Below are 10,653 nucleotides of genomic sequence, written 5' to 3'. Positions count from 1 at the left end.
ACACCTTCAAACACTGCAACACACACACACACCGGAACCAGCATTGCATCTCATCGAGTCGAACTGATTATCAATTACTCATTGTCACAGACACAATACACCAACGACTAGAGAACTAACAGATATCTTCTTAATCACCTATTAAACTATATGGCGCTGACAATATCGAAATCAATAAAGTGCGGAACGTGGCTATAGATACCGCGAAGTTCGTTTACGCAAGGAAAAATTCAAGCAAAGTTTGCATTAAATTAACGGCAAAAGCGGTGCTCTCGTTGTGTTTTTAACTGGAATACCTGGGCGCGTACCATAAATCCGCAATACGTTTCGAGAGAATGTAATACTACAATTACCAATAATACAGTTGAGAGGTAGATCGATAAAGTAAAATATTCCATTAACCGGCGTTAGATTTTTCTATTTTACACTCATGGGGCTTGTACTCCGGCCACGGACTTCATTTCAGCGCCAGCATATTAACGTTCGAATATAATTTTACAATTTTATTGGCGATATGCAGGTTTGCTTTTTTCGGCCAAAAAAGCCGGGCTCTATTAAATTACAGAAGCTACAGTATGTTCTGGGTCTGGCGTTTAATTTTGCAGAATAATGCCTTTGGGACGCGTATCACCGGCGAATACCAGGAAAAGTCGAAACCTACCCCCGCGCGCACCTCTCCCCCCCCCCCCCCCCCCCAACCGCCCATCGACCTCCTCCTCCTCCGCCGCCACCGCCTCCACCTCTTCGTCAATTATAATTCGTACCAATTATAATGTAAACTGTGCAACAATTCAAAAGAGACATCCACCGCGAACATTCTTCTACCGTTCGTCGATATGAAAATGTCAGCGGCGGCCACTTTTTTGCTTTCCGCGCCGGTATTTCATTGACCGCGTATCGCAAGGTTTTATGCGTTCCATTGATCTGAACGACAAAGCCGCTCTTGTTCTTTAATTCGTTTAACGGGGAACAACAGAGAAGAAAACCGAATCATCCGGTAATATTGCCCCTTTTTCCGTAGACGGCGGGCCAAGTGAAAGCGGGCCCCGCCTCGCGCTTCCTTTTTTCGGTTTTACATCGATGGGTTTCACTGTGCCATCGAACTATACAGTCGATCGCTTCCTCATGCGCAGGATTCGAAACAATGAAAGGGCTCAACTATTTTGCAACCCCTCCCCACCGTCGCGCAATTTTTTTTCGCCGGTAATACGATTCCGTTGCCGTGCGCCCGGGTTTCGATCGATCCGAACGCTCGTTAAACAGTAAGACTCCAAACGCGGCGAGAAGAAAGTTTGCGGCGATCGAAACCGTTCGACATTTACAATATCGTTGCCACGGTCGGATTACAACGTGCCGAACGTGTAACGTTACAGTTTTAGAAATTAGATAATACCGTGTGCAATAGAAAATATCAATGGAGTTGCGATATAATATTCTTTAATGGGTCGTTTATATTCGTGTGCCTGTTACTTTGTAAGCAGACCGCAGATCTTCGTGGAAGTGTTTCTGCGACAAGCATTTATCTCTGCAGAAATTTATTTCTAGTCCATTGTGACGGTGTTGTCTGAAAGTCTGACATTTATATATACTAGGTACTTAAATCTGTAGTCTACTTACAAAATATTGCATTCATTCGTTCAATGTGCCAGTGTTACAAATCCGCATACATGTTATCAGAATAGCATTAGAGGTGATCCATGTTAGAGGTGTTCAGTTTTGTGGGACGTTTGGAGGATATGGTCCAGGTCCAATCGGTCTCTGATCTTGTCCTGGTATGATAGGTCCTGATATCGGAACGCATTTTGCCTGATACGTTGAACAGGCGAGGTATCGGCAACAGTCGTCGTATGTATAACACTAAAATAATACGTAGAAAAATAATTATTTCTATAAATAAATACATTATTAGAAAATGTATTATGCTCGAAAAAACTGTGGATCTTCATGCGAAAGAAAAGTGTCCTGTACCAATTATAATTGTTCGTAATAAAATACATATTATAGTATGTGGTTGTTCTTCAATTATTTTAATGGCACCGTCGCATAAAATTGCAAATTACTTGTTATTTTCATAAATTTCATAATTTATTTGTGAACGTATTATATATTATATCAATAAACTCACTAGTCCAAGCCATGGGCTGCATGTTGGTGTCTCGGTGGTGAAAGTGTCCTGACAGAAACTCATACGAACAGTAATCGCGATGATCACACACAGCAACAGACACTTCATTGTGGCGAATTACTTTGGAGGCTATAAATATCATCGAAATAATTACTTAAATGTCCAAGAAGAATTTCCAATGATTCTTGAACAGTATTATCATAAAAAGAAAATTTGAGTTTTCTTAATTTGGAGGACCATGCCAGTATATGTTTCGAGGCCAACTAGATTGTAAAATCGACAGTACATGCTGTGAACGATCACCAAAGTAATACTAATTCAGCAGGAACTTACATACGCTAAGAAACGAACGCACAACATCCAACTATCGCCAGTCAGAACTGACCTGCAAATGGGAAATTCCCGTATTTATAACTACTGATTAAACAGGTTTGTAGACATTTGTATGCTCACCTTGTCGTAGAACTCGATTACGCCGTAGACACAGAGTTTATAATTAAGACAATTCTTTTTATGCGAACGATTCTCTAAGTGGCATTATTTCTTTTCGATATGCACTTTTATTTGCACAGGAAACATGTAACACACGAAACGCATATCAGTGGAAAGTGATACGATTTAAAAAGTAATTTTTGTGGTCTTGTAGCTTTTTAATTGAATCGTTTGGCTTTAATTAATAAAATCGAACGGCGATTTATTGAAGGATGTAGGTTTTTTTTATAAAAAAAAAGAACGTTCTTTAATCATTCCGATGGTGTACACAGGGTGTCTATAAACGATTGAACGATTCTTTAGTCTTGAATTACAGGTATTAATATTGATCGTAATATGCATAAAATTAGCAGTCCGGTTAATCATATCTGAAATGAGGATGCAGAGCAACGGTTGTATCAAATATTTTTCAGCAATTATATCGATTTTACGCGGATTAGTTCGCAATAAATGGAGCTTGTGTTTAATGAAAGAACTTCAATTGCTGTGTAAAGGTGTCGGGCGATATTTATCCATTCAAATAGCAATTACTAATTAATATTGTATTTTATTGGAAAACATGGTTTTCTGCGGCCGCTCTTTCACTTTCCCGTTCATTAATGTGGCTAATTATTTTATATACATTTCAATTCATAAAATATTGTGTACGTTTTAATCTCGTAGCATGTACGCCTCCATACGCGAGCTCTTTAGAGAAGTAATCGGCGCAGTTATCAATAAATTAATGCAATTCGGTTTGATCAACGGATGACAAATTTTCATAGCAGCAATTACGCGTTCGCATCGATTATGACAGAAAAACGTCATCGCTCTTCCGTATCACGGTATTTCGTGGTTCATCTTTTCTACTTCGGTAATTAACGAAGGTAAATATGCTGAACGGATGAAAGACACGGATATTTATCGGTAACAAGTTAAGCAAAGATTATTAATGTCAATGAACGGATGATTTACACGATCGCTTAATCATGCGCTGAACACATATTTATAACGATACCGCAGACGGTATCGGTAACCCTTTCTGCACAAGAAAAAAGAACGAAGTCAGAACTTTCTACGACAAATTAATAATTGGATAATTTTAAATTTGAATAATGAACGTCTAATGTTTCGTCAAGAATTTGTAATAAGCCAAGTTTTAACGAATTGCGAGGAGTTTCAGGAAATAAAAGGTAGATATGATGTAATCTTTGCGGTAAGAGTTCCGATAAGTTGAAGATAAAAACTCACAGTTGCTTACATTTTTAGGATTGCTTCTTTTTATTCACAAATGTATAAAATTTCATATTGCTCTTAGGATGGAAATACCGCAACGACGAAGAAGAATTGAGCACAACCATAATCCACAGCAATCGGAACTCGACGACCACTGTGTATATACAACAATTGTTAAAATATATAAAATGTTTGTAAATTTAATACACTTGCCAGTTCTAAGAGTGACATCTACTTTCTGAATTTTCTACATGGTTGCCTCGTATGTCAACTTGATGATTTATTTTCGACTCGATCGTGACATAGTTGTCAATTGATTACAATAAAAAGTATCAACGGGCGCTTCAGTCTTTAATGGCGAGACGTATTGAATTTTAACCCTTTGCACTCGAGGCCATTTTAACTATGATTCTAAAATAATTTTTCTAACATACAGCATTTCCATTTTATGTGACAAAATGTATTTTATGCATATGAAATTGAATCTTGCAACTCGTGCAACAATAGTTATACTTTTAATAATTTGGAAGTCTAATTCTTCATAATATAAAAATTATTGTGGAGCGTGCTGTAATTATTTTAGTGGTGCCTCAGAATCACCACTCGAGTGTAAAGGGTTAACTAGAAACAGCTATGACGAAAATTTTAAATGGAATAGAGAGAAATGCATAAGGTACTTACTCGTAATGCAGTATTTAGTCAAAGGAAACGGTACGTGTTGTGTGTTGACTGGTGCACGGTACGCTAAGGAGTGATCTCGGCCGTTGAGTTTACAACGAAGAATGAGGCGAATGAATACCAATCGCTACGTAGGACACATGACACAGGAAACGTCTACTTGTCACAATTTGGCATCATTCAGTAATGTGCCTATTCAGGGATAGTAAGCCCAGTTTGACTTAGTTGCAAAAACCGAGCGTCACGCTGCTGTTCCTGGTGTTTGCAAGAGCGTCTTAGATAAAAATCATAATTTCTAAGCTAGTCAATTTTCGACAAAAAGATTTAAGTAATTTGTCGAAGAAAATACAAAGATTCCTCGATTTGAGTAACATACACCGCATGATTTCATAAAAAAGTTCTTGCTTATTTTTCATTAAATAATCAAATCTTATATTTCTTACTTATAGAAGTTGTTGACCGGTTATTGCTACATATTTTATTAAACAACCGTGAAGATCGCAAAAACTAATTCACCTCTCTTGCTTTAATTTTAGAGGAGTCGATTTTTATTAAATATTTCTAGATTCTTCTGATTGCTAAAACAATTGTAGTGAAACATTTAAGGATTTTAAAAGTACTCGACAAGATGTCATTGACCATATTTAACAAGCCAAGTTGTAAATGTTTACTGGCGTAAGAGGGGAAAGAGTAAACAGAAGCACAAAGTGAAATACATTTTTTTAATTATGCATTATAATTGCTTTGTTAATATTGTGCACATGTTATAAGAAAAAACTAAAAATTCGTAGGCCTACGAAGTACATTTCGTGATTGTTGATTAATCATTTGTTCATATTTGGCCTTCAGCAGGTGGTCCAGCCGGATCATTCGGTTTGTTTGCTGGAGCTGTAGGAGCCATAGCCTTGGTGCATCGTCCAGCCCACGGGTTGCATACTAACGGTGCACAGCAGTCTTTGTCTTCGGAACACTGTGAAAGTTCAGGTGTGTTATTTCCTTATTAGTACTATCCTCATCAAGAGCTACGTACTACAGAGTCAGAAATATAATAATTGAATCGTGAAGAAAATTTCATTTTCCGGCACGCGATTCTAATGTATTTAATTATCAAATTATAATATATTGTACGATTAATTTTAATAAATCGTAGCGAGATGGCCTAAATTAAAATTTTCTACTTACACTTCCATCATTTTATTTTGTACAAATCGGGGAAGACGTCGAAAAAAATAAATATGGTAAATAATTTTATTACTTGGAATTATGGATGTCCAATTTTTCCAATTATGGACATTCAAGTTCGTCTTTTTTCGGGGACTTGATATTGTAGAAACATATTATATTTACACGGTACTAGCGTTTCATCCGATCTGTGTATCTGCTCGTTGTATACTATTTCCAATTTTGATATTGTTCGTAACCATTGACAATGTCTCGATGCTATTTGCTTACCGCAGTAATTCGATACGGATTGACAGTTTAGGGGATAACAAAATCAATGGGAAACGATCGATGCCGTGCCATTAGCAGTGTTTGTTGTAATTACTAGATACGATGAAATTAATAGGAAGTATCAGATTCGTGAGCAAGCAGATTTTCTTGAAAATTTCGCAAAATTTCATTTTTCTTACAAAAATATCTCTAATCGTAATAATAACAAAAAATAAACTAGTTTTCTGTCTCAGAGATACAGACTCATAATTGAATAGACAAATAATTTATTATCCAAACTATTGCCCAGCATATCCTCAGTTATACGAGCACATATTATTACATTACAATAATATTACTAATTCTTAGTAACGTAAATTAATTTTTAAGAACAAACAGAATAATTAACTCTGAATGCTAATATTAAATATTATAAAAACCGTTTTATATTTCATTTACAGAAGTCTTTAGTTTTACTGTAAATTATTTTGTGCTCGTGCATTCCTTATTATCAGTTCTTTGAAAAATAGTTCAACATTTGGAGATGTTAATATTTTGTTATTTTTGCTGAAGTATTAATAAATTTACTTACGAGCAAGCCAGGTGGTTTGCAACTCTCAACAAGACCAACGACCAGAATGGTCATGCACAGGATTGCGAAAAATTTCTTCATGGTTGTAGCAAGAGTTTCTAACAAAAGAACAATATATAATAGCAATTCCTTTTTGAAATCAGTAAAATGATTCGCAAGAGAATCTTAAGACTATAACTCACCTTGTCTTCACTAGGATCGAGTTAGCAGATTTGTGATTTGAATCGGCAGGAGATGGGTATTTATAAGAACAGTGAACGCATGGATGATAATAATGTTACATTTTTAACAGAGCTGGACCTTGGGTAGCTGATAATATGTCGGTCAGGTAAATAATACCTGGAACGAGCATGTAAACAAATTACGCAAACCATCGTGTTTTGCAGAAATTTAGAAAAATTTGAACCCCCCGTCGATTATCTTGCAATCATACTAATCTCTATTCAGATAATAGCAGTAGCTGTTTGTTAAACACAATATAGTCTAACTAAATCATGAGACAATACGTTGATATAACGAATCTAGTGATAATTACAAAGTTAGCGATATTGTACGATTAACATTTTATTTTTTATTCAAGATTCGCAAAAAATTTTAAAGCCAGAATAATGACTCATTTAACACGTGTATAATTAATGTTATACACATAATATTTATTTTACTTTAATACAGATATTCTGATTTGTGCATTTTAAAAAATTACATAATTTATGATCTTATAATTTACGAATTTTAAATAAATTTATAATAATTTGCTGTAATATTCGCATTGACACGGAGACGAAGTTTCAATATCAGTACCATCGTGTGTATAAAAAATTGTAACCGAATTCGCGGAACCAAACGCGACGAATCCGCGAACGAAATTTCGAAATCCCGCGACCATGATTCGCGCGAGAACGATAATTTTATTCGGTACAGCCATGGCATCCGTTGCTGAAAGTATACCTACCCCATTCGCAATTATCTAGAATCAGTTGCACAAATTTACGCGAATAAGTTTTCGCGTCGCGCAAGCGCCGAGAAGCGCGTATAATAACCCGCAATGGGTCATGAATCGACAATATAGTGATTATTAACGATCGTTCTTGATTATCGTTATTTTCGTCGACAAACTGTGAAATTGAATCGGATTCCGGGATCCGTGTAGTGTTCATTTTCGAATGCGGGCCTCCTTTAACGCGCATCGTGGGCGTCGCTATCGTAATTACTTGCACGCGTAATCCCCCAATAATTCGAGGAAGTGCCATAATTCCGAATAGGGACAAATCTGGCAAAAGTCTGACAAACTGTTATCCGGAAGTAATGAAAAAGTTACGATTCCAAAATCCAATCTATCATTTTACGAATTTCGGTTTATCGACAGAGACGTCCGAAGCGACGAAAACTATTCTAATTTTTCTTAATGGTAAAATGTGAATGTTTCTATTTCGTTGAAAACAGCGAAACGATATCGTAAGATCGGACAGGATTTTGACAGAATTAATCGGGCAGGTGTTGCAGGGATTCGAAAGATCGCCGCGGGAAAGGGTAACCGAAAAATAAAACCAACGAACAAACAAATTGTTGCACGATTTAAACTAACGTAAATTACCGGCGCCGGCGCCGGCTCTGGTTCCAAAGGCTTCATGAAATCATCCGCGGTGAATCGATATCATTCATATTAGCAAAATTTGATGAGGGCATATATTTGCGTTGTCCAGGGAAATGCAAATATCGAACTATGTTTTATCTTCAAGTGTCGGATACCGCGTACCCTCCACCCTCCACCCCCCCTCCCCTCCCAAAAATAAACCACGGACCACAATTTTCTGCGCGCCGCTTCAATGAGCTGCTTCAACTGATAATTACATGCGGAACGCAAACGTGTATTTGTTATTATAAAATGTGTGTAACCGGGACTCCATTGACCGCGAATAATATTTCCCTCTGACTGATAAACACAGCCGATCAAGTGCATCATTGCCTGCAATTTAATACAATGAAGACAGTTAAAACATTTATCGACCGCGGTTTTGATAATCACCAAACAAATGAACGATGAGTCATTTTATTATCGCGATAATTAAATTGGTCGTTCCAATTATTTCGCCACGCGCGCGCGGAGGGTTGATTCGCTTTAAAATATTACTAATGATTATCGATAAGATATCGATTACTAATTATACCATGTACCGACTTTTTGAATGCGCCGCTTTAAATGTGGATAATGGGATTAATAAGCGAAATAAAATATGATTATTTACTTCATCGATAACCTGTCCGGCCGCCGCCGTTATTAATGACGACAAATAGATCAATTTTCTCTCAAAGACGATGATACATTTTACGAGCTGTGCGCAATCAATTTACCAGTAATTAAGTAGGTGTCGTTAAATATTGTTAACGGTGCCGGCGCTTCATTTCTTTCGCGATTAACATCTCTTTTCTATCCCTGTCTTTTTTCTTACTATTATTATTCCTGAACGATATCCATTCTTCGCATTTTAATATTTCGATTTTATTCACAGTTCCAAATCTGCTGTCGACAAGGCACACTTTAATCGTCTAAATATGCGAAGCGCTATTATTTTGTACTTAATATACATAAACGTAATAAACTATTTTAGTCAGAGTGGTAGCTGGATTAACATATTTCTTGAAAAAGTTGCATCAAGATCCTGCAAACTTTACGTGAAAAAGCCTGCAATACAAATGTAATGTGATCCGTTTGATTACTTTTCTCAACGTTTCATTGCGCGTTAAACATTTTTCAACGTCGCCAGCTGTTTGAAAATATTTTCCAGGAGGGACGACGCAAAACGTAGATTCCATAAATTTCTTATTTGGTCCATTGAAATGATTTTTCGAGTGAACGCGCGGATTCGCGAAACACGTTATCGATAGTTCTCGATAACATTGGGCATTCCCAATTTTCAACGACTTTCCTACTTCTGTCTCGAACGAAACGAAGCGATACAGTAGCGATACTAAAAACTCGAGGTTATCTCGAGACAGGCAGAGTGCACCCATTACATACGCGTCACATGCTGCATTGAATCTTAGAGAGAAGGTTATGATGTATATCGTTCGATCGAGGTGATGGCTATCAATCTCAGGGTCGGTTTCGAAGAAACGCTGAAGCGACCGTGTGATACCTCTTCCAAGAATGATATCGCGCGTGTGCTTAGGCTTCGGAAACTGTTAAATACCGAGAACTCGTTTACATTCGTTCATGCGAATCGCATTCCCTTACCGGAAATATGACTGTTAGTGGATAATCGTTTAACCCTTCCGCTATTATGGACGAGATATCTTGCTGCTACCGTGTCGATTATGCGACGCTATGGTTGTGGTATTTCGGGTCTGAACGTTGCTTATACGGTGCTTTGACGAGATATCTCGCGCCGCCATTTCTATTTTGCGATGCTATTGACGAGATACTTAACATTGCAATTTCTGTTTTGCTAAATTATAGCAGAAGTATCTCGTTCTTCTTGTGCTAAGGAACACATTTTTTTAGATGGTTCTTTAGCATTTAGGTATGTAATAAAATTAGATGTACATGCGTCGAGACATATGTAGGTCAACATTATATTGTTTATTTTTTTATAAATATAATAACTTTATATTTTTCATTATACCAGCCGATTCATCTCGCCATTTTTTAAAAAATTGAAATTAACATGTCTTCTAAAGCAATGATATTTTGCAATAATTGCCTTGATATTTTTATAAAGAGAACGATGAGCTGAATCGACTACTATAATCAAAAATATATGATTCAATATTTTCCCACTGTTATATAGATTTTTATTCATCTTTTCCTCTACCAGTTTTGCAAAATTCTTGAGAAAATATTTTTTCTAAGAGATCTTTTTATTTTCAGTCGAGAATTATTTTTCAGTCAAATCTGTCTGAAAGTTGACAACAATTTATTTCCAAGCATAATTATTTAATCTCTACCTGAGTGGAGGAATTATAAAAAAATATCCATGTACTGAATTAATCTGGGGAACGTATCATACATTAGTCTCAATTAATTCTCCCCCAGGGACTTGTTGCTGATGATGATTAAGTGCTAATATTGCGTGTAGCGTAAGCAAATTAATTGAGGTTCTAAGACGATGTCTGCATTAAC

At 36.6% G+C, this 10,653-nt stretch overlaps 2 protein-coding genes across 3 annotated transcripts; both read right to left on the bottom strand.

The window, feature by feature from the left end:
• Positions 1 to 715: 715 nt before the first annotated feature.
• On the bottom strand, positions 716 to 4,627 carry LOC144479140 (uncharacterized). 2 transcript variants are annotated; one of them, XM_078197669.1, is made up of 5 exons: positions 4,514 to 4,589; positions 2,579 to 2,682; positions 2,459 to 2,510; positions 2,126 to 2,254; positions 716 to 1,857 (listed from the first exon to the last, which is right to left on the bottom strand). In XM_078197669.1, the coding sequence occupies exons 4-5, from the start codon at positions 2,231 to 2,233 to the stop codon at positions 1,711 to 1,713; spliced, it is 255 nt and encodes an 84-aa protein (XP_078053795.1). In that variant the 5' UTR covers positions 2,234 to 2,254; positions 2,459 to 2,510; positions 2,579 to 2,682; positions 4,514 to 4,589; the 3' UTR covers positions 716 to 1,710. The 2 variants fall into 2 exon arrangements, with proteins under 2 accessions (XP_078053795.1, XP_078032487.1); XM_078176361.1 differs by lacking the exons at positions 2,459 to 2,510; positions 2,579 to 2,682 and having other exon boundaries at positions 4,514 to 4,627.
• Positions 4,628 to 5,262: 635 nt separating this feature from the next.
• On the bottom strand, positions 5,263 to 6,749 carry LOC144470214 (uncharacterized). The gene is made up of 3 exons (XM_078181132.1): positions 6,716 to 6,749; positions 6,534 to 6,631; positions 5,263 to 5,480 (listed from the first exon to the last, which is right to left on the bottom strand). Exons 2-3 carry the CDS (start codon positions 6,612 to 6,614, stop codon positions 5,343 to 5,345), a joined length of 219 nt encoding a protein of 72 aa, XP_078037258.1. The 5' UTR covers positions 6,615 to 6,631; positions 6,716 to 6,749; the 3' UTR covers positions 5,263 to 5,342.
• Positions 6,750 to 10,653: the final 3,904 nt, after the last annotated feature.

Source organism: Augochlora pura, chromosome 1, assembly GCF_028453695.1.
Source record: "Augochlora pura isolate Apur16 chromosome 1, APUR_v2.2.1, whole genome shotgun sequence".
NCBI lineage: Eukaryota > Metazoa > Arthropoda > Insecta > Hymenoptera > Halictidae > Augochlora > Augochlora pura.
This window is presented reverse-complemented; position numbering and strand designations above follow the sequence as displayed.

Coding starts and splice junctions, on each gene's coding strand:
- LOC144479140 (XM_078176361.1), bottom strand. CDS start 2,233: ATGAAGTGTCTGTTGCTGTGTGTGATCATCGCGATTACTGTTCGTATG. Junction 1,858..2,125: donor GCAGCCCATGGCTTGGACTA/GTGAGTTTATTG, acceptor GTATTATTTTAG/TGTTATACATACGACGACTG.
- LOC144470214 (XM_078181132.1), bottom strand. CDS start 6,614: ATGAAGAAATTTTTCGCAATCCTGTGCATGACCATTCTGGTCGTTGGT. Junction 5,481..6,533: donor GCAAACCACCTGGCTTGCTC/GTAAGTAAATTT, acceptor GAACTTTCACAG/TGTTCCGAAGACAAAGACTG.